This window comes from Equus asinus, chromosome 25, assembly GCF_041296235.1.
Source record: "Equus asinus isolate D_3611 breed Donkey chromosome 25, EquAss-T2T_v2, whole genome shotgun sequence".
Taxonomy (NCBI): domain Eukaryota; kingdom Metazoa; phylum Chordata; class Mammalia; order Perissodactyla; family Equidae; genus Equus; species Equus asinus.
The window spans coordinates 51848366-51873836 of record NC_091814.1 but is presented as its reverse complement, the minus strand read 5'-3'; the positions used below and the strand labels follow the sequence as shown (position 1 = coordinate 51873836).

Below are 25471 nucleotides of genomic sequence, written 5' to 3'. Positions count from 1 at the left end.
TGTTATGGAATATTTAAATGTCAAGTTGGTTCTTCTCCTTAAGGATAACTTTAAACAACACAAGACTAGTTACAATGAAATGTTAAATTGCCTGATATTAATGCTCAAAGTACTGTAAGAAGTTGAGACAGGATTGAATAGTTCTGTGTTTCCTAATTTAGGGTCAAATGATTAAGGTACAAATACGCAGTTGATAAGAACCTTGTCTTCTGAAGTTTTAATAGAATTCCTATAGTGATTTCCCACTCTCCATCACTCTTGTATGTGTACCTTTGTCCTCCACCCCTTGAATGCTCTTACATGGATCAAGGGTACTGTTCCTCCACACATCGGATTCTTGTATAGTCTTAAATATTTCAAAAATGTCTACCAAGGTCTGTAAGCTTTATAATATAACTAAGAGAAAGGATTTTGCAATCATACAGATCTGAGTCTGTGAGTGAACCACTCACCTCTATTCCTTTGTTTCCTCATCTGCAAAACCAGCCTAATAAGGTTGTTATAAGCATTATATCAAATTATTTATATAAAGCATTTACAACAATACCAGGCACATTATAAACTCTCAATAAGAATTGGCTAATTTTGTAAGATATCTAAAATAGTATTGTGCATAACTGTTACTATCATTGTTTTCTTAAAAAAAACAAACATGGAAGCAGGCCTTCCCTATTGCTTAGCTTGCCACAACTATTTAAATCAAAAATTGACAGAAATAGGATTTTGTGTAAGGCTTTGAACCAGGCTTGTTTAAGAGGTCACTCCTGCCTTAGGAAATGTTCTATTGTAATTTTTTAATGATAATAGGAACTAAGAATGGAGCTCTGATCCTTTCTTGTGTTCTTTCCAGCTAGAAATGTTAAGATAATCTAGAAGTAAAGGAATGTACAGTTCATTTGTTGTTCAATTAGTTTCATGGACTAAGAGATGTATAACACATTACAACTCTGTGAGAGAAGAAATTTATTTTGTTCTAGTATTATAAAAAAAAAATTCACTGTCAACATCCCAAAAGATACGTACCATTTCCATAATTTAGAGTACGACCACAGCACACAGGCCATAAGAAATGATATCCAAAATTTTGAGGATAGCAGCTTCCAAATGAAGTATTTAATAGATACTTTCAGTTGTAATGATCAGTAAAACGAAAAGATTTGCCTTCTGGCATATCATATAGGTTGTACTGTAACTGCTTAGAACGCTTTGCTTCTAGTCGGAGCTGTCTAGTTCTTTCTTTGGCAACTTCTTGCTCTGCTAGTTTTTCTATCTGTTTCCTTCTTAGCCATCTGTAGAAAGAGACATGATCAATCTGGTGAGTATCAACCTGAATATGCTCTTGATGCTATAACGTTATTACTATAGACAATTAAAGGAAGTTAAATTTCTTTACTTTGAAATGCTGTAGTCACAACACAAATTATTAAAGTATCAACTGAAAAATTTCAGGCTTACACCCTAGGCTTACACAAGAAAGCAGTTAGATGGTATCAAGCGTTTAAAATTAAGTTTGTCTTATAATGAAACTGCCAACATAATTGTTTTTTTAGTAATAAACACGATTTTATATTTTATATGTGATATAGAACCCATCCTTTTTTTAAAATGTGGTTTTCTAAGAAAATAAGTATTTGATAGATTCCAAATAACTTTTTTTTTTTGCAACTAGCTGTATTCTAAAACATTACTTAACCAGATTACAGATTAAGAAGACCAGCATGCAGGTGGCCAGCCCCATGGCACAGTGGTTAACTTCAGCATGCTCTGCTTTGGTGACCTGGGTTCATGGGTTCAGATCCGAGGTACAGATCTACACCACCCATCAGCCATGCTGTGGCAGTGATGCACATATAAAATGGAAGAATATAGGCACAGATGTTAGCTCGGCTAATCTTCCTCAAGCAAAAAAAGAGGAAGATTGGCAACAGATAGCTCAGGGCTAATCTTCCTCAGCGAAAAAAAAGAAAAGGAATACCAGCATGCAGAAATGTTGCCTTGCTTTACTTGGTAGGGAAATTATAGAGCTCTTGCTTTTCAGGACATAAAATAGTCCTTCCTTAAAATGGAAAAATAAGCCTAAGCATAAAAAACTTCAAGAAGGGTGAAGGAAGACTCCACATTCTAAAAATTTAAGTCTACAAAGCTTGCTTAATAAGAAATGATGAAATCTGGCCATTTGTGACAACATGGATGGACCTTGAGGGTATTAAGCTGAGTGAAATAAGTCAGAGGGAGAAAGTCAAATATCATATGATCTCACTCATAAGTAGAAGATAAAAACAATGACAATCAAACACATAGCAATGGAGAATGGATTGGTGGTTACCCTGGCGGGGTGGGGAGGGCAAAAGGGATGATTAGGCTCACATGTGAGGGGGTGGACTATAATTAGTTTTTGGGTGGTGAACATGATGTAATCTACACAGAATTCAGAATATATTATGATGTACATCTGAAAGCTATATAATGTTATAATCCAATGTTACTGCAATTAAAAAATTTTTAAAAAGCTTGCTTAAATAAAATAATATCAAAAACAACTGTATACACATATCTGGTATGTATGTATGCTGTGTGTGTGTGTGTGTGTGTGTGTGTGTGTATTTTTTTCCAGAAATAACCTAAAAAACTAGATAGCTGTATTAGAATAAAAGAGACTTAAGAAACATCATAACCCAATGTTGTGTGGTCCTGAATTGGATACTAGTTTAAGCAAATTAACTGTAGTCATTTAGGGGTCAACTGGGAAAAAAAAATGGCTATGAGCTGGGTTTTAGATGAGATCATTAATGAAAATAAGCAGATTTCAGAACAGTATATACAGTATGATCTCGATTTATATTTTAAAATTGTAAGTATATATACAGAGAAATATCTAGAAAGTATGCAGTAGGGTGCTAACAGTAATGATTTCTGGGTGATGAAAATGTGACATTTTCCCCCTCCACACTGTACATTTACTGCTCCCATTGGATAGGCTATCAAAGGCTATCACACTGGTGCCATAAGAAATAATTTAACATTGAAAAATATCTTGGAGAAAGAATGTTATCAATATGCAAAGTATAGAGTTAATTTTCTCACACTTTTAAAGTGTGGATTTACAGTTGAATAGGTATGTGATGTAAGAGAGAAAATATTTGGGGTGTTTCTTTTCAAGCTTTACTGATTATTTAACTTCCTAAAATGACCTTCAGGAAGGGGGAAAACATGTCCAGTCTTTGACTTACAGTTTAAAGGCCCTTTCCCGGCCTTCTGTTCCTTTAAGGAAGAATAAGCACTCCTCCTGCTTTCGTAGCTCTTCAGTCTTTCTTTCTTTCAGCTGCTCTTCGTGCTTTTTTTTAAGCCATAATTGAAAAGCTTGTTGTGGATCTCTGTTTTCCTGCTAATTATAAAAACAAGCTTTGCTTACTTTAAATAAACCAAAACTACCTTTTGCGGCCCTGCCTATAGGATCCTACAAGAATACATGTCCCACTCATCAATTTTTCATGATAATACCAACCTCATTACCTGTACTCCTAGTATCAAAACCCAGTACATCACCTTTGAATCAGCAACACTGATTACCCTTCTGTCAGAAAATTCAACATTGAACTCATTGTCATCTGGCTTCTTTCAAAAGTCTTATTTGGGTAATCAATAAATGAAGAAAGTCTAAGAGTAATTTGCAAGCTTTTCAAAGTTGTGCTCTTTGACAAAGAAAATAATTTTACACTGGCATACACACATAAAACAGGGTTGAAGAAAGGCTGGAAATAGACAGTGTGAGTGGAGTTGAGGTCTTTGTAGCAATTCCTGAAGGAGCTCCATGGAATACAATTTGAAGGTCAATGATCCAACACATGTCATTCATCTTTTCTTTTAAATTCTATCTTAGTTTTTAAGTTTTTAGAGCATCTAACTGCCCAACCCATCTCCAAAACTATAATTACTATTATGCAGGGTGGCCATAAGGATTTCCAGCCATAAGAATTTTCTCATAAGGATAACAGCATGTGGATTTTGTCATAAGAAGAAGCTAGTGGGAGTAACTTATCATGGGTTCCTCAAACTTCATGATGGATATCATCTTCAGGGAATTTTCAAAAGCTGAAAGAGCTCTTATTTGGGAGAATAAAGAGAGCAAAGGGACAGATTTGGGACTCTTTAGCCTTAGGAAAAGTATGACATTATATGGATGCCTGGCTAGAATGCAAAAGGAAAGGAAGCACTCATTTAATACCTTCTACAAATACAGTCATGCGTCACAATGACTTTTTGGTCAGTGACGGACCAAATATATGACAGTGATCCTATAAGATTAGGACCATTTAAGCCTAGGTGTGTAGTAGGCTATACCACCCAGGTTTGTATAAGTACACTCTATGATGGATGCGCAATGAGGAAATCACCCAATGACACATTTCTCAGAACATATCCCCGTCATTAAGCGACGTGTGACTGTATGAGCTCTGTGATGAAGACGTCTCCTATATCTTGCATTTTCCCTTATCTGCAACTCATATTGCCAAGTGTGCTCCAGTCTAATTTACAAAATGTCTGTAACTTAGGACCTTTGATGTACAACACTGAACTGTGAAAAGAGGACCCATGGACCTAAAGGATTATGGCTGATACCTGGAAGTCTGGGAATGACTGAGATGACTAAAAGTGTTCAATCTGGAATTATAGATCAAAAGAGTTAAGGATTCAAGAATAAACATGACTGATGGGTATCTCTGTTCATTTATTCATTCAACAGATATTTACAGAGTATCTAATACGTAGAGTATCTACAGGTACATAGCTACTGGATTGCATCAATGGAAAAAAAACAAGGTTCCCTCTCTCATACATTCTGTGCATGCACTGTACAATACAGTAGCCACTATTCACATGTGGCTACTTAAATGAAACTTAAAATTCAGTACCTCAGTCACATTAGCTATATTTCAAGTTATTAATAGTCACATTGTAGCTAGTGGTTACTTTATTGGGGGATGCAGATTTAGAACATTTCCATCATCACAGAAAGTTGTATTGGGCAGTGTTGTTCCTGATGAGGAGATGAAAATAGATGATTGATGGATTGATTGATTTGTCAGATTCTAAAGAAAAGTATGGTAAAGAGAGAGAGTAAATAAAGGGAAAGGTGAAGAGAAGGGATGGCATTTACATAGAAAGTGAGGGAGCAAGTTCTGGGATATCAGGAGAAAGAGTATTTCAAGCTGTAGTCACAGTAAGAGCAAAGGATCTGAGAAGGGATTGTGAACGGCATGTTCAGTAAATATCAAAGAAGTCAAAGGGAAGCTGTAGCAAAGTGGCTGGAGAGTGGTAGGATATGAAGTCGGAGAAGGAACAGGGATCAGATAATGTACAACCTTGTAACCTATAGTAGGAATTATGGATTTTATTCTGAGATGAGAAGCCATTGGAGGTTTCTGAGCATAAGTGACACAATCCATTCTACATTTTAGAAGGATCACTCCGACTGCTATATGGAAAATAGACTGGGATGGGGAAGGCAAGCTGGAAGAAGGGAGACCAGTTGTTAGGCTTTTGCAACAGTTCAGACAACAAATAACAGTGGTTTGGATTAGGGTGGTGGGACTCAGGATATGCTTTGAACATAGAACTGACAGAATTTGCTCACAGATTGAACGTACAGTTTTATGTCGTGCTTTAAATGACTGTTTTTTAATTTTTTCAGGATTTCTTTTCATGGTTTTATAAACCCAACCATATAAAAAGCAAACATTTCTGCTTTACAAAGAAGTGAAATAAAAAACAAAAGGAAAAAAGTATGCAGTGAATTTTTCAAAGAACTGATGCATAATTTATAAACAGTTCCCATATATAAAAAAGAAAGGACCAATATTGCTAACGGAAAAGTTGACAGAGGATTTTTATATGAAAAGAAAACTCAAACAGCTCATAGATGTTCAATCTCACTGATAATAACACAACAATCAAACATTTCCTACCTATCAGATTGGTTAAGATAAAAACACTTGAAAGCACACTTCTTAATTAGGGTCCAGGGATGGAGACACTCTCATATACTGTTTATGAGAGTATAAAGTCACTCATCTATGGGAAGCAATTTGGCAATATCTGCCAAAATTTTAAAAAGGAATACTGAGGGCTGGCCCCGTGGCTGAGTGGTTAAGTTCGCGCGCTCTGCTGCAGGCGGCCCAGTGTTTCGTTGGTTCGAATCCTGGGCGCAGACATGGCACTGCTCATCAGACCACGCTGAGGCAGCGTCCCACATACCACAACTAGAAGAACCCACAACGAAGAATATACAACTATGTACCGGGGGGCTTTGGGGAGAAAAAGGAAATAATAAAATCTTTAAAAAAAAAAAGGAATACTGAGCACTTCTACCTCCTCAAATGCATCCTCTATTTAAACACTTAGATTTTCAAATTAACATATACAAAGGATAATTATTACAACATTGTAATATCAAAAGATTAGAAACATTTCAAAGGTAATCAAAAAGGGAATGATCAAATAAATTATGATCTATCCATGCAATAGAAAACTATGAAATTATTAGAAAGCTCCATCTACACACCAATATGGAATGATCTCTAGGGTATATTCAATGAAATGTCAAGGAAGAGCAAATCAATGTATAGGGTATGATTCTATATACATACATGCTTATATATACTTAGAAAATATTCTTGGGAGAAAGCACAAAAAACTTGTAACACTGGTTATCACTGGAAAAGGAGAATTTATAGGCAGGGAAAGTGGGTGCGAGAAAAAATTCTTTGTAACTTTTGACTTTTGAACTATATGTTTCATTATCCATTCAAAAATATACTGAATCTTTTCTAAATGTTGCTTGCAAGGTTACATTATTTTTTGAAGTTTTAATTTAAATGATGAGCATGATAACCTTAGATTAACAAAAACAGGGAGGAAAAGGGCACATAAATCCCAAGACCCTTATCTTCCTCAAGGGAGGATCAGAATCTCCATTTCTATTACATTTAATTTAATAAAGGTTTAAGAATACATGTTTTTAAAGTTTAATGTAAATTGAAGTAGAATTTAAAAGACTATCAATGAAATCACTACATAAGGTAACAGGAAATAACTATCTATAGTAGGGGAAACCAAAATAGAAAGAAATTAAAGGAAATATAAAAAAACAAAGAATTTTAAAGATAAAATATAAATTACAGAAATAATTACTAATGGGCTAAACTCTCTTATTATAAAAATAAGTAGATAAATAAAAGACTTCAGCATCTAGCCATGATGGAGTCATTGGTATCAGACTTACCCTCCTGCTCTAGTCAACTATAAAATAGACAAAACATACGTGGCAGCTGTGATTTGCTGAAAGAAAAATACATTATATTCACTCCAGGTTTGCCCTGGCTCTCAATTTACTGGCATCTTCCTGACCACAATGTAGGAAAGTGGAGCCTTAGCATGGAGCAGTTAAAAGTCTCCCCGAGCTGATGAAAAGAGAGAGGAGTTTGGGGTTGCTGGGACAGCTGGATTTGCAGGGCAGCATACTAAAAAGAAAAGAGCTATGCAGGAGGAGAATCCAGAAGGCTGTGTGGTGGTTTCCCTTGCGGCTTGGCAAGGACTGGGCTGTGCATGCACAGAGTAAAGCTCTGGAAGATCTAGCAGAGAATAGCTGCTGTGAGTAACGAAGATATCAGAGGTTGCACAGTTCCGGGAGACAGTGGAATTCAAGCCCCAGCAGAGTGGAGATATTTCACTGAGTGCTTTGGTCATACACATACAACCCCAGAGGGGCTATGGTTCAGGAGTAAGTGTCATATCTCACAGTAAGGACCATGTCCTAGGACTAAGGACAAAACCAAAATAGGCCCATCACAATCAAGCATAAAACCATGCCTAACAGGATTGAGAGGATCCATTACTAATTTAACTACCTACCAGAACAAGCTTAACACCTTTTAAAGGAAAACAATGTAATACTCACTACAACTAAAGATTCAGAGTCTATCACACGTTAAAAAATCAACAGATATAAGGAAAAACAGAAAAATGTGACCCATAATCTAGAGAAAAAGGGAGTCAATAGAAACAGATCATGAGATGACACAGCTATTGGAATTTACATACATGGACTTTAAACAGGTCTAACATTTTCAAGAAATTAAAGGGAAATATGAATATAATGAATGCACAGATAGAGAATCTCAGGAAAGAAATGGAAACTTAACAGGAGGTCGACCAAAATGCCAACATAGGAGACTCCTGAACTCCCCTTTTCCCATGGACACACTGAAGGTAAGCCCCAAATGGACAAGTACCTCTGAAAGAAATCCAGAAACTAGCTGAGCAACTCCTACGCTTCAAGTGAATGATAAAATACCACATCAAAATGGGTAAGAAAGGCTGAGATAAACTCTCACCATAAACCCCATGCCTAGCACAGCGCCATGCACTTGGGAGGCAATTTCCAACTCCCAGCCTCTTACTGAGGAGCAAAGAGTTTGGACCCTACATGTAGCACCCCAACTTTTAAGACTCTCATGCAAGGGGGAGGCCCTCAAATCATCTAGTTCTGAAAGCCAAGGAAAGTTGCATCCATGAAATCCACAAGACTATAGCAAACAAAGGAACAGTTGTTAATGGGCACACAAGCACTTGCTGCAGCTATCACCCCAGGGCTCACCACAAAGAGAGCAGGCAAAATTCCTAGTCTTTCCATGCAATGGATCCATTTGAAAGCTGCCACTTGAGGGTCAGAGTTCTAATTTAGCACACATCTAGGTGCTGGCTGCAATCCTCCCCAGAGAATGGGGAAACCAATGGACACCTCAACTGCCATCTCCCTGTACCCAACTCCAGGTCACTGGTATCTCCCTGGAGGGAGCTTGTATACACACCTACACCCCACCTTTTGTGCTACCACCTGAGAGACAGGTCACTGGATCACCTGGCTATGACAGCCAAAGCGATTTCCATTCACTAGTCCCACAGGACTATAACAAACAAAGTTCTTAACTGGCTATCACCCCAGGATTCAGTGCACAGGGAGCAGGCAAAAATGCCCACCTACCAGTCTTTCCCTGAAACAAGTCCATCTGCATACTTTAAATGCTGCTACCTGAAGGTCAGCCTTCTAATTCTAATGTATCTAGAGGCTGGCTACAATCCTCCCCAGGGACCAAGGAAGCTGGCAGACACCTTTCCTTCCATCTCCCTGTAGCCTGCTCCAAGTAGCCAGTATCTCCCTGGAAGGAAATTGTACAAACATCTGTATCCTGACTTTTGCAGTTGCAGCCCAAAGAACAGATCCCTGGATTGCATAGCTCTGATATCCACTGGGGCTTCCATTCATGAATCCCACAGGACGGTAGGAATCAAGCAAGCAGTTCTTAATAGGTGCAGGAGCACCTCCCTGTGGCTATACACCTGGGCCCAGCACAGAGGGAACAGACAAAAATACCCATCTCCCAGTTTCTCAATGGAAGGGGCTTAAGCACATACTTTCCCAGCTGCTGCCAGAGGGTCTGGCTTCCAATCAGCCTGCATTTAGGTGCTGAATGTGATCCTCCCATTTGGAATACCAACATATCTTGGCACATCCTCAACTACTGGGAGCCACTAAGAACAAGGAAAGCAGCTTGGACAATTCCAAAGGTTTGAGTGACAACTAAGATGCCAGGATAGGCTGATTGATGAGCTTGATCTCCTAAATGAGACCACTCTGTCGAGATTGGGAGAGGTGGCTATTTTATCTAATGTATAGAAACCAACACATAGAGTCAAGGAAAATGAAGACACTAAGGAATATGTTCCAAACAAAAAAACAAGATAAATCTAGAGAAACAGATCTTAATGAGACACATAAATGATCTACCTGACAGAGAGTTCAAAATAACAGTCATAAAGATGCTCACCAGGTCAAGAGAACAATGCAGGAACAACATGAGAATTTCAACAAAGAGATACAAAATATTTTAAAAGTACCAAAGAGAAATCACAGAGTTGAATAATACAATAAACGAACTGAAAAATTCAATAGAGGGGTTCAATAGCAAACTAGATCCAGCAGAAGAAAGGATCAGCAAACTCAAGGACAGGGCAGTGAAATTTATCCAATAGAAGCAGCAAAACTAAAAAATAATGAAAAAAAGTGAAGATAGTTTAAGGGACTTATGGGACACCAAAAGTAGATGAATATACACATTATAGTGGTCCAAGAAGGAGAACAGAGAGAGAAATGGGAAGAAAGCTTACTCAAAGAAATAATAGTCGAAAACTTTCCTAACCTGAATAAAACAGACATCCACATCCAGGAAGCCCAGAGAGTTCTGAATAAGATTAATCTAAAGAGACCTACACCAAGACACATTATAATTAAATTGTCAAATGTCAAAGACAGAATCTTAAAAGCACCAAGAGAAAAGTCACTTGTTACATACAAGGGAACCTCCATAACTGTAAGCAGATTTTTCAGCAGAAACCTTGCATGCCAAAAGGGAATGTGATGATATATTCAAAGTCCTGAAAGAAAAAATTGACAACCAAGAATACTCTAACCAGCAAAGATGTCCTGCAGAATTGAAGGAGAGATAAAGAGTTTTTCAGACAGACAAAACCTGAAGGAGTAAATCACCACTAGACTAGCCTTACAAGAAATGTCAAAGGGCATTCTTCAAGCTGAAACTAAAAGATGTTATTAGTAACAAAAAATATGAAAGTATAAAACTTACTGGTAAAAGTAAATATATAGTTAATATCAGAACACTCTAATGTTATAATGATAGTGGGTAAATCACTTATAGCTGTAGTACGAAGGTTAAAATACAAAAGTAATAAAAATGACTATAACTACAATAGCTATTATAAATACAAGATGTTTTAGGTAAGCCTCATGGTAATCACAAAGCAAAAATTTACAGTGGATACACAACAGATAAACAGCAAGAATCAAGCATATCCCTACAGAAAATCACAAAGGAAGAGAGTAAGAGCAGAATAAAGGAACAAAGTAATTACAAAACAACCAGAAAATATTTAATAAAATGGCAATAGTAAGTCCATACCTATCAATAAGTACTTTAATGTAAATGGACTAAATTCTACAATCAAAAGACAGAGAGCAGCTGAATGGATATAAAAACAAAACCCATCTATATGCTGCCTAAAAGAGACTAATTTCAGCTCTAAGAACACACATAGACAAAAAGAGAACAGAAAGAGATAGAAAAAGATATTCCCTGCAAATAGAAACTAAAACCCAGCAGGGGTAGCTATACTTAAATCAGACAAACTAAACATTAAGCCACAAACAAAAATTTGTCTCTGTAATAAGAGATAAATAAGATTATTATATAATGATAAGGGGTCAACTTATTAAGAGAATATAATAATTATAAATATTTATGCACCAATATTGGAATACCTAAATACAAAATGAAACTATTAACAGATCTAAAAGGAGAAATATACAGCAATACAATAATAGTGGTGGACTTCAGTACCCCACTTGCAACAATGGATAGATCATTCAGACAGAAAATCAACATGGAAACACTGGACTTAAACTACACATTAAATCAGATCTAACAGACATTTACAGAACATTCCATCCAATAGCAGCAAAATACATTCTTCTCGAGCACATATGGAACATTCTCCATGACAGATCATATGTCAGGCCACAAAACAAGTCTTAGCAAATTTAAGAAAACTGAAATTATATCAAGCATTTTTTCCAACCATAATAGTGTGAAACTAGAAATCAACTGCAAGAAGAAAAATGGAAAATTCACAAATATGTGGAGATTAAACAACATGCACCAAGCAACCAATGTGTCAAAAAGGAAATCAAACGGAAAGTCAAAAAATATCCTGAAACAAATGAAAATGGAAACACTACGTATCAAAACTTATGGGATACAGCAAAAACAGTTCTAAGAGGGAAGCAAATAATAAATGCCTACATTAAGAAAAAAGATCTCAGAAAACAACCTAACTTTACACCTCAAGGAACTATAAAAAGAAGGACATAACAAAGATCAGAGTGGAAATAAATAAATAGAGACTAAAAAGACAATAGAAATGATCAATGAAACTAACAGCTGATTTTTTTGAAAAAATAAACAAAATAGACAAACCTTTAGCTAGACTTACCAAGAAAAAAGAGAGGACTCAAATTAATAAAGTTATAAACTAAAGAGGAAACATTATAACTGATATCACAGAAATACAAAGGATCATAAGAGACTGCTATGAACAATTATAAACCAACAAACTGGACAACCTAGAAGAAATGGATAAATTCCTAGAACATACAACCTACCAAGACTGAATCAGGAAGAAAAAGAAAATGTGAACAGACCAATTACTAGTAAGGAGATCGAATCAATAACCAAAAACGTCCCAACAAACAAAAGTCCAGGACCAGATTGCTTCACTGGTAACTCCTCCCAAACATGAAGAATTAATAACAACCCTTCTCAAACTCTTCAAAAAATTAAAAGAGGAGGGAATACTACGAAACTCATTTTTCAAGCCCAGCATTACTGTGATACCAAAGCCAGATAAGGACACTGCAGGAAATGAAAATTACATGCCAATATCCTTGATGAACACAGATGCAAAAATACACAACAAAATATTGGAAAACCTAATTCAGCAGTACCTTAAAGGATCATACAACATGACCAAGTGCAATTCTATCATACACCATGATCAATAGAAACCCTAAGACTCCACTCAAACAAACTGTTAGAACTAATAAACAAATTCAGTAAAGTTGCAGAATACAAAATCTATATACAAAAATCAATTGTGTTTCTATACACTGACAACAAACTATGAAAAAGAAAATTTAAGAAAACAATCCCTTTTACAATTGCATCAAAAATAGTAAAGTATGTACTTAGGAATAAATTTAACCAAAAAGGTGAAAGATCTATACATTGAAAATTATAAGACATTGATGAAAGAAATTGAAGAAGATACAAAATAAAGAGAAAGATATTCCATGATCATGGATAGGAAGAATTAATATTGTTAAATATCTATACTACCCAAAACAATCTACAGATTCATTGCAATCTCTATAGAATTTCCAGTGGCATTTTCACAGAAATACAAAAAACAATCCTAGAATTTTTATGGAACCACAAAGATCCCAAATAGCCAATGTAATCTTGAGAAAGAAGAACAAAGCTTCAGGCATCAGACTTCCTAGTTTAAAACTATATTCCAAAGCTATAATAATCAAAACATTATGGTATTGGCATAATAACGGACACTTAGATCAATGGAACAGAACAGAAAGCCCAGAAATAAACCCATCCATATATGGTCAATTAATTTTCAACAAAGGAGCCAAAAATATACCATGGGGAAAGGATAGTCTCTTCAATAAATGGAGTTGGGAAAACTGGACTGCCACATGCAAATGAATGAAATTGGACCTCTATCTTACACCATACACAAAAATAAACTCAAAATGGATTAAAGACTGAAGAGTAAGATCTGAAACAGTACAACTCCTAGTAGGAAACATGGAGGATAACTCCTTGACATTGTCCTTAAGAATGATTTTTTGGATTTGACAGCAAAAACAAAGGCAACATAAGTAAAAATAAACAAGTAAGACTACATCAAACTAAAAAGCTTCTGCTCAGCAAAGGAAACCTGCAACAAAATGAAAAGGCAACATAAGGAATGGGAAAAAATATTTCCAAGCCACATATCTGATAAGGGGTTAATATCCAAAATATACAAGGAACTCATACAACTCAATAGCAAAAAAACCCCACAATATCCCAATTCAAAAATGGGCAAAGGATCTAAATCGACATTTTTCCAATATACAAATGGCCAACAGGTACATGAAAAGATGCACAATATCACTAATCATCAGAGGAATGCAAATCAAAACCACCATGGGATATTACCTCATACCTGTTAGGATAGTATTATCAAAAAAACAAGAGATAAGTGCTGGAGAGGATGTGGAGAAAAGGGAACCTTTGTACACTGTTGTGGGAATGTAAAGTGGTATAGCCATTATGGAAAATAGTGTGGAGGGTCCTTAAGAAATTAAAAATAAAATTATTAAATGATTCAGCAATCTCACTGCTGGGCAGATATCCAAAGGAAACAAAACCATTATCTCAAAGAAATGTCTACACTCCTGTGTTCACTGAAGCATTATTAATAACAGCCAAGGTATGGAAACAAACTAAGTGTCTGTCAACAGATGAATCAAGAAAATGTGACATACATATATATACACACACAATGTAATATTATTCAACCTATTTCATAAAGAAGGAAATTCTATCATTTGCAATAACATGCATAAACCTGGACGGCATTATTTAAAGTGAAATAAGCCAGAGAAAGACAAATACTGCTTGGTATCACTTATATGTAGAATATAAAAAAGAAAAAAAAAGTCAAACTCATAGAAATGGAAAGTAGAAGGGTGGTTACCAGGGACTAGGGGTGGAGAAATAGGCAGAGGTTGGTAAAACGGTATGAACTTTCAGTTATAAAATGAAAAAAGTCTGAGGATCTAATGTATAACATAGTGACTACAGTTGATAACACTGTATTTTATAATTGAAATTTGCCAAGAGAGTAGTACTTAAAACTTTTCACAAAAAAAGGGGTAAATATGTGAGGTGATGGATGTGTTAATTAACTTAATGGGCAGAATCCTTTCACAATGCATATGTGTATCAAATCATAACGTTGTACCCTTAAAAATCTTACAATTTTACTTGTTAATTATACCTCAATAAAGCTTAATAGAAACAAGTCACAAGAAAAGATCTCAGATGGCAAAAGAAAAAATAGAAACAAAAAATACACAAGCAGATAAAAACAACCTAAATTCCATGAATGGGCTTAACAGTAGACTGGACACTACAGAAAAATGTGACAGTGACTGAAGACAGATCAATAGAAATTATGCAAACTGCACAGAGAAAACAATAAACAGAACCTTAGTAACATAAGGTTAGTAACCTTAGCAACATAAGGTTGCTGTAGTAAGTAGCAAGTGTTTCTAACATAGGTGAAATTTGATTCTCAGAATAAAAAGAGAAAGAACATGGGGCAGAAAAGATATTTTTAAAAATAATGGTGAAAAATTTCCCAAATTTGGTAGAAAACTTCAACCTACAGATCCAAGAAGTTCAGCAAAGCCCAAGTTAGGCAAATTCAAAGAAAATCACACGTATAAGAAACTGCTGAAATCCAAAGCCAGAAAATGTTTAAAGCAGTCACATAAAAAAGAATATCACATACACAGGAACAACGATAAGAATGATGGCTGACTCCTAACGAGAAACAATGGATATCAGGAAACCATTGAACAGCATCTTTAAAATGCTGAAAGAAAAAAAAACCCTGTCAGCTTGAAATTCCATATTCAATTAAAAAAATCCATCAAAAACAATATATTTCTGATACATTCAGGAGATACATATTATAATCCCTAGAGCAATGATTTAAAAAATAATTCAAAGAGGCATAACTAAAAGACAATAAAAAAATGGAATATTTTTTAAATACTTGATTAATAATCTATAAGAAGGCAGAAAAAGATGAATAATGGAGCCAAAAAGAAATGGAACAAATACAAAACAAATATCAAGATGGTAAACTGAAAACCTTGATGGTAAAATATCAATAATTACAATTAAATAAACTACAATTAGGAGGAGGAGATTTCTAGATTGGAAGATCCAAACATATGCTGTTTACACAAGTAACTCTTTAAACATAAAGACACAGATAAGTTGAAAGTAAAATATGAAACAAGATATAACATGCAAATGTTAAGCATAAGAAAGCTAGTGTGGCTGCATTAACATCAAACAAAGTAGACTTCAAGATAAGAGGGACATTTCATAATGTGAAAATGTGACTCATCAGGAAGACAAATTCATAAATGTATATACACAACACTGTAAAAGGGAAATAGGCAAGTAGACAACGATAGTTCGGAGGTTTAACACCCCTTGCTCAGTAATTCATAGAACAAATAGGGGAAAAACAGTAAGGTTATAGAGGATTTAAACAACACTATCAACCAACTTGATCACATTGATATTAATACCACACTATATCCAAACGTAGAACACACAATGCATGCAAGTGTCCATGGAGAGCTCACCTAGAGAGACTGACCATATACACACACATGTTTGCATATGTAGAGGCAGAGGTTGGTAAAAGGGTATGAACTTACATATAGCACACACATCATTTATATATATATCACTGACCAAGAGAAGCAAAGTTCACAACAGACTAAAAGACATTTTTAGCTATTTTTCCTAAAATGGTAATAAAAATTCCATTAAAATCTTTTTTAAATCCAATGTAAAATAGGTGATCCTACAGTCTAGATATTCTGCAGATATTTTCTGGAAACTCTGAGTCACTTTATGCACAATGTCCCACAGAAATAACCAGCAAAATAAACTTACGATCACAACATGTTTATACCCCAAATTAATCAACTGCCAAATTATATTACAGCTCAAATTCAGTAGAGAGACAAAGTTCACAAAAGGTCTTCAGAATACTATTTGTTTACGATTTAATTGCTCATTAAAGTTAATTTTTGAGACAGACTTGAAATACAGCAAAAAATAAAAATTCCAAAGGGAAATATATAACCACAATGTCTCCCAACATAAAAATTTTTTGAAATAAATTTTGTTCAGCATGACTCATATTTTTAGATAATACAATTCAAAATTTCTATTTATTATCTCCAAATAGAACATCAAAGTATACATTTATTTTTATGAATACCCAATAAAAATCTGACCCTAGGCTGAATGCCACGAGGCTTGAAGGTCCATCATCCCCTGAGAAACTATCAGCAGTGCATTCAGAGCTGTGTTTTGGTCACTGATTAAAACACAAGCTCCTCTTGTCTTCTATACTCTTAAACACTACAGCAATCTGCTGTATCTCTCCCCTACCCAGTCCCAAATTCCCTTCATCCCTCAAAAACCTTTCTAGTTTGTTCTCTGTAATTCCCATTCAATGACACAAAAATTCCCAAACATCCCCCAAACTCCCAAGCTGCTGAAAAGGCCCTGGTCTTAAACCTCCTCTCTTACCCAAACCCTGATTCTCCCCCAAGACACAGCTTTCCTCTCTCAAACAAAAGCTGTATTTTCTGCCATACTTCAAGTACTTCACAAGTCAGACGAAGAAGTTAATATACTCCCTACGCCGTCATAGTTCTTCAGAACTGTATTCCTCTGCTCTTCTAAGCAAAGCCACACTTCTTTGACATGTATACCATTTAGCCCTATTAACCTAACAACCTCTGGTGGCACCTGGCTCAGTGTTCCTCTCCATCCTAATCCTAAATAATATTTATAACTACATTGGTGAGCCATTCAACATCCAGCCTCACAGATTTTTGATTTTCTCATCTTCTATGACTTTCTCCACTGAACATAGCCACATCCACATCCCCGTAAACTATTGCATCTTTGAAATTTCTACTCTTCTCATTCATACTTCCAGTCTCACCTTCTCTCCTGAACACTAGATAAATTTCTCCAGTCAATCTTCAACATATTCACCTGGATGTTTTGTAGATACCTCAAACTCAACAAATTAAAAAATGAAATGATAATTTCCCCTAATCAGTAACCTTACTGCTCCAGTGAGGGGTACCATCATCCACCAAATTTCTCAGAAGAGAAACCTGGTGTATTCTCTTTACATCTCAATCTCCCTCACACACATTATCTCATTAATTATGACGTTCTTTCAATAAATACTCCAAAACATAACTCAAATTTCTCACATCTCTCTCTCTCTCTCTCTCACTCTCCTGTTATAAATTCTAGCCCAAGTCACCATCATTTCTCACCTGGACAACTATACCTGCTTTCTAACTGCTCATGTATTTGCTCTTGCCCCCTCCAATCCATTCACAGCATAGCAGTCACAGGATAGCACAACTATAGTGTTGTGGAAATGCATATCTAATACATCACTCCTCTATTTAAATAATTTGAATGACTTCCCATAACGGGATTAAATACAAAATCATTATAGACTCCAATGTGCAACATGATCTGATTCCCACTCAAGTTCCAGATCTTCTCACATTTATCAAGTTATTTCCCATCTCAGGGCATTCTCATGTGTTCTCTTGGCCTGAAATAAATTCTCCCCATTCTTGTCCTATCTAATTTCTACTGCTACTTCCACCAACTAGGAAAAATCTTTACTGAACTTCCAATATGCACTTATTTTCCTCATTATGATCTCTCATAGCTCCTGCTTTTTTCATAGCATTCATCACTATTTATAGTTGTAAATTTATCTTATAAATGCATTTTTAATTTTTCAACCCCTCCTAAATGAGCTCTATAAAGCAGAGACTAAATCTATTTTTCTCAGGACTATATTCTTGGGTGCATGTGCATGGAACAGCAGCTGTCAGATAATAAGCAGTTAAAAAATATTTATTAAATACACGAAAATTTTTGAATTGATATTTCTAGGGTTCTACAAAATTTGCATGTTTTTTCATATACTATGGAAGCTGTATTTATTCAAATGTAAACTTGCAATACATATCCTTTGCCCATTTTTTTAATTGGAAAATTCAAAAGTTTTATGAATATGACAACAATTTTAAAAATTCTAATCAGCTTTTAATGGAAATTATATTAAATATAAAGATAAATTTGGAGAAACCCAAATCTTTATAATATTTCGTCTACCCATGTAGGAGTATTATTTTTTTTTTATTTAACAAGGAACTCACATATTTATAATATTTAACCCACCCAACCAGGAATATTATATTTGTTTTCATTTACCAAAGTCATCTTTTTGGTCTCTTGCAAAGCTGTACTGTATTCTCCCTAGATGTCTTACATATTTCTGCTTAACTCAAAGTATTTTATATATTCCTATATTCCCTCTCCTTTTATATTCTTCTATGAGGTTTTTGCTGGGATATAGGAAGATTATAAATTTTTGTATATTTATAATGTAAAGGGCCACTTTGCTAATACTTATATCTCATTTGCTTTCCTCTTAATAATTTGGATAGAACACCCAGAATGAAGTTACTTAATACAGAGGGGAGCCTTACCTGTTTCTGACTTTAATAGATGTGCCTATAGTATTTTGTAAGATAGTATTTATGCTGTAATGCATATTTTATTGGGAATCTTTAAATATAAATTATAGTAAATACTAATAAAAACTTTTTCTGTATCTTTCAAGATAACCATATATTCTCTTTTTATCTACCTATTGATGTGATCAATTATATTAATAGATTTGTTATTATCGATTCATAATTTCCTTCCTAAAATAAACCCCACTTGGTTATAGTTTACTATTATTTTACCATATAGCTGCAGTCAAATTTCTCATTATTTTCTCTTTCAGTTTATGGTTTTTGTGTCTTGCCTGAAAAGGTGCTGTCCACCCACCTCAAGATTTTAAAAGCTACAAACTTCTACAAATGGCATAATAAACAACCTAAAAAAGTATATTGTCAGTCTAGAAAACATATTTAAGACAGATATAATAGACAAAGGATTAAAATCTCTAATATACAATATAATAAGAAAAATAAAACTGAAGAAAAGATAAAAGACTGTAAAAAAAGGAAATTCACAGAATACACACATGCTCATATATGCTTATTTAACATATTATTAATTTGAAGAAAAATTAAGAAGATAAACCACAGACAATGTTAGGCAGGGTGTGGTAAACATTCACTTTTACACACTGCTAGAAGGATTATAAATTGATACAATCTTTTGGGAGGTTAATTTTGCATATTTGACCAAAAATTTCACTCTGGACATGCAATAATCATAAATTCCATACTTAAGAAACTCTCCTATGGAATACTGATGTTCTACAGAATGAACATGTTCACTACAGCACTGTTAATTAAGAAAACAATATTGGAACCAACCTAAAAATGAGTAATGGTTTAATAATCAAGTTACCTCTGAACAGTAGACTATCATAGAGCTATTTTAAAAGAGAGATCTAAATACAATGACCTAGAAATATGTAGATGATGAAGTGAAAAAAAAAGTAAGTTGCATAATAAATTTTTGGCATATAAATATGAAAATATAAAGGATTTGCATCACATTGTTAAAAGTAATTATCACTGAGAGATGAGCCTGGAAAAACTCAGGGTTGGATTTTCAATTTTTACTTTATAAACTTTAAAAAAAATAGTATAGATGTGGATATTTTTTTACTTTCTCTTGGGTTTTCTCTATGTTTTGAATTTTTTAAAATTAAATAATTTGGTATCTTTAATTTGTTAGCTTTCACATAAGATTGCTGTACCTCTACTCTTAAATGAGATGAATCTGTAGGGTTTTTTGCATACATGTTATCTTTGTCCTATTTGAATATCAAAGTTAAACTACCTTGAAAAAATTGGTAGTTTTCCATTTTCTGTGACATCAAAGATCGAATAACATAGGAATAATTTGATTTTTACAAGACTTCTTAGAATTTAATTGTAAAGTCATCTGCATGTTGCATTTTTTGCAAGGGTAGTTCTTGGACCACTTTTTCTACCTCTTCCACAGGTGCTTAGGCTGCTATTCAGACTCCCTTTTGGAAATAAATTCAACTTTCACATCTGTATGAAATTACTTTTCATAGAGAACTGTTACTTACTCTACTATTCATGTCCTCAATTTGCTTAGCTCGCTGAATTCTTCTCATGTCTAGGACCTGCTCTCTTTTCCTTTGCAACCATGCTTTAAATACCATGTCATTCTCTCTTTTCTTTTCTTTCTCTTCTTCTATTTTCCGTTGTTCTTCCTGGTAGAAAGAATATCAAAAGGCATTATTAATGAAAGATTAATAAAATTGCATATGAGCTGTCAGAGTAGAGAGATACATTTTGAGATTTAAAATTAGGATTCCCTTCCCCTAAAACTTTCCATCTAAAAATTGGGCTTCCTTAAAAAAAATAGGGCCTCAAATATGCTTAGGAAAAAAACAAAGACTTTTCAGATAAATCAAACTATAGAGATAAGTTTACAATTACATAGATGTATAACACATACATGCTGTTCAGGAATTCCTTGGCTCTCGCGTTCACTTCCTAGTTTAATTTTGGTATTAAATTACTCAAATTGCAGCTATGCAAAACAAAAAAACCCCACCATACTCTAGAAACACTATATAGTGTCTGTAGAAGCACTAAACCTGTCTTAAATATTTTTACATTATTGTTAAACATATTAATTGTGAGAAATGGCATTGTCATTACAAAAGAAAATGATATAACTATTTAGAGACGTATATTGAAGTGTAGAAGGGAGCAATGATGTGCTGTCTAGAGCTTGTTTTAAAAATACTTCAGCCAAAAAAGGAGGAGATAAGGACATCAGCATCATGGCCAAGTAAGCTCCTTCCTTAGTCTCTCCCTGCTATGACACAACAAAAAGGATATTCATGAACCAACAGAGAACATTCACATAACACAATAGATGTCCGAGAGATCCACACAGCCATATGTCTGAAGGTGGGGGTGCTGGACCCCCTGGGAGGCAGTGGAAGGAGGTAAGACGATCTCCTCTCCCTCCCAAGAGGCAGTAATCTAGGGCACGGGACCTTGCATGGCAGCCAGGATGCAACACTGAGAGGAAAAGGGAAAAAGGCAGCCCTCTGCAGGAATGTTTGCGCTCTTGGAGTTGCCTCCAAGCCTGTGGGAATGGTCCACACCGAGGCAGCTAAACAATCATGGGGGCATCCACAACAAGCTGAGCAGCCCATGCAGACCAACAGTCAGCGCAGAGGAGGGGCACACAGGACCATGCATGTGAAAGAAAGAGCCCCTCCCCTGCTCCTGCCTGGCGCACCAACTCGGCCATTTGCCCAGAACAGGGGATCCCTGCCAGAGCACCAGCACCTATGTGTGTAAAGCATCAGTGGCCAGCGGGCAAACACAGATGGGCCCTGTCAGCACAGCTTCCAATGGATGGGCATATCTGCCAGGGGTCACAGAGGGCTCAAAAACACAGCTCCTGGGCCCCCCCAGTGGTGAAAGGTGGAATCTGTGACCAGATACTACTACTATGTGACGGCAAAGGTCCACCCTATCAAATAGTATGAAGAGGTAAATTAACACTCCAGATCAGAAGGAAAATGACAAGTATCCAGAAATCAATCCTGAAGTCACAGAAATTTACAGTCCAAATGACAGAGAATTCAAAGTAGTTATCATAAAGAAACTCAATGAGTTATAGGAAACTCAGAAAGACAGTTTTATGGTCTCATGAATAAAATTAATGAACAGTGGAATTCTTAACAAAAGAGATTGAAACCATAAAAAGAAAACAATCAAAAATGATGGAGATGAAAAACACAAGGAATGAGATAAAGAAAAATCTAGACTCCTTAAAAAATAGAGCTGATATTATGGGGGACAGAATCAGTAATTTAGGGGACAGAAATACAGAAATGCTGCAGATTGAGGAGTAGAGAGAACTAAGACTAAAAAGAAATGAACAAATTCTCCAAGAAGTATCCAACTCAGTTAGAAAATGCAACACAGGAATTATACGTATTTCAGAGGGAGAAGAGAGGAAGGAGCAGAGAGCTTGTTCAGAGAAATAATAGCTGAGAACTTTGACAAACCTGGGGAAGAAGCTGGAATTACATGTAAATGAAGTTAATAGAACTCCTAATTACATCAATGAAAAAGACCGTCTCCAAGGCACATATTCCTAAAACTGGCAAAAGTCAATGACAAAGAAAAAATGTTAAGGGCAGCAAGGCAGAAGACAATAACCTACAAAGGAACCACTATCAGGCTTTCAGTGGATTTCTCAGCAGAAATCTTACAGGCTAGGAGAGAGTGGAATGATATATTCAAAATTCTGAAAGACAAAAGTTTTCAGCCAAGAACACTCCATCCAGTGAAATTATCCTTCAGATATGATGGAGAAATAGAAACTTTCCCAGATAAACAAAAGCTGAAGGTATTCATCACCACAAGACCCCACCAAGAAATGATCAAGAAGGCCCTCATACCTGAAAAAAAAGAGTTTACAAAGCCTTGAGCAAGGAGATAAACAGAAAGACAAAATCAGAAAATTTCAACTCTCTATCAGAACAGGTTAGCAAACAATTATAACATTAAAGATTAAGAGAAGGAAAGCATCAAAAGTAACTATAAACACTTCAACTTAGTCATAAACTTGCAACATCAAATGGAATAAGTAGTGACAACAATAACGTAGGGAAGAGGAAAAGGGTGGAACCCACTTAGATTACAGAAACAAGAGGCTATCAGAAAATGGACTATCTCAACTATGAGATCTTTTATACAGACCTCATAGTAACCACTAAACAAAAAATCAGAACAGAGGGCCAGCCCCATGGCATAGTGGTTAAGTTTGGTGCACTATGCTTTGGCAGCCTGGGTTGATGGGTTTGGATCCCAAGTGTGGACGTAGACCAGTCATTAGCCATGCAATGGCGGCAACCCACATACAAAATACAGGAATATTGGCATTGATGTTAGCTCAGGGTGACTCTTCCTCAGAAAAAATAATAAAAAATCAGAACAGAGGCACAAATGGTAAATAGAAAACTGAGAAAACTGTCACAGAGAAACACCAAACTGAACTGGCAGTCAGAAAGTCATGGGACGAGAAACAAAGGAAATACAGAACTAATGGAAAACAAATGATAAAATGGCAGTATTAAGCCTTCATATAACAATAATCACTCTAAATGTAAATGGATTGAAAACTCTAATAAAAAGACACAGATTGGCTGGATGGATTAAAACAGAGGACCCAAGAATATGCTGCCTCCAGGAAACACATCTCAGCTCTAAAGATAAGCATAGGATCAGAGTGAAGGGATTAAAGATGATACTCCAAGCTAATGTCAAACAAAAGAAAGCAAGTATTGCCATACTTACATCAGACAAAGTAGACTTCAGGATAAAAAAGGCATGAGAGACAAAGAGGGGCAGTATATAATGATAAAAGGGATACTCCACCAAAAGGACATAACATTTATAAAAATACATGCATCTAACACAGGAGCACCAAAGTACATAAAGCAATTATTAACAGACCTAAAAGGAGAAATTAACAGCAAAACAATAATAGTAAGGAACCTCAACACCCCACTTACAGTAATGGATAGATCATCCAGAAAGAAAGTCAACAAGGAAACAGTGGAATTAAATGAAAAACTAGACCTGATGGACTTAATAAATATATATAGAACACTCTATCCAAAATCAGCAGAATACACATTCTTCTCAAATGCACAAGAAGCATTCTCAAAGATAGACCATATGTTGGGAAACAAGGAAAGCCTCAATAAATTTAATTAGACTGAAATCATATCAATTATCTTTTCCAACCATAATGCTATGAAACTAGAAATTAACTACAAGAAAAAGGCTGGGAAAGTCAAATATGTGGAGACTAAACAACACGGTACTGAACAACAAATCGATCAATGAAGAAATTATAGAAGAAATTAAAAAATATCTGGAGACAAATAATGAAAATACACCATACCAACTCATATGGGATGCAGCTAAAGGGGTCCTAAGGGAGAAATTCATAGCAATACAGGCCCACCCTAACAAACAAAAAAAATCTCAAATAAGTAATCTTAAACTACACATAACAGAACTAGAAAAAGGAGAACAGAAGTCCCAAAGTCAGCAGAAGAGGAGAAATAATAAAAATTAGAGCAGAAATAGAAATCAAAAGAACAGTGGAAAGGATCAATGAAACTAAGAGCTGGTTCTTTGAGAAGATAAACAAAATTGACAAACCCTTAGCCAGAATCACTAAGAAAAAAGAGAAGGTACAAATAAATAAAATTTAAAACGAAGGGGCTGGCCCCATGGCCGAGTGGTTAAGTTCACATGCTTCGCTGCAGGGGGCCCAGTGTTTTGTTGGTTCGAATCCTGGGCGCAGACATGGCACTGTTCATCAAACCACACTGAGGCAGCGTCCCACATGCCACAACTAGAAGGACCCACAATGAAGAATATACAACTATGTACTGGGGGGCTTTGGGGAGAAAAAGGAAAAAATAAAATCTTTAAAAAAAATAAAAATAAAAATGAAAGAGGAGAAATCATAACAGATACCACAGGAATACAATGGATCATAAGAGAATACTATGAAAAATCATGTGCCAACAAATTTGACAATCTAGAAGAAATGGATAAATTCTTAGACTCATACACCCAAAACTGAATCAAGAAGAAATAGAGAATCTGAATAGACCAATCACAAGTAATGAGATTGAAACAGTAATCAAAAACCTTCCAAAAAGTAAAAGTGCAGGAACAGATGGCTTCTCGGGAGAATTCTACCAAACATTCAAAGAAGATTTAATACCTGTAATTTTAAAACTATTCCAAAAAATTGAAGAAGATGGAACACTTTCTAACTCATTCTATGAAGCCAACATCACCCTG

At 35.4% G+C, this 25471-nt stretch overlaps 1 protein-coding gene across 6 annotated transcripts in view; it reads right to left on the bottom strand.

Annotated features, from left to right (window-relative positions):
* Positions 1 to 948: 948 nt before the first annotated feature.
* The window catches only part of CCDC181 (coiled-coil domain containing 181), a 44465-nt gene continuing 19942 nt past the window's right edge, over positions 949 to 25471 (bottom strand). For 4 of the 6 annotated variants that reach the window (XM_014845140.3, XM_044758322.2, XM_070498162.1 and 1 more), the window contains 3 exons: positions 20677 to 20823; positions 3231 to 3385; positions 949 to 1289 (listed from right to left, as the gene is read on the bottom strand). In XM_014845140.3, the coding sequence (XP_014700626.1) occupies positions 1127 to 1289; positions 3231 to 3385; positions 20677 to 20823 (465 nt within the window). In that variant the 3' untranslated portion in view covers positions 949 to 1126. The remainder of the gene's footprint in view (positions 1290 to 3230; positions 3386 to 20676; positions 20824 to 25471) is intronic. The other 2 variants (XM_014845142.3, XM_044758323.2) reach the window with 1 other exon arrangement.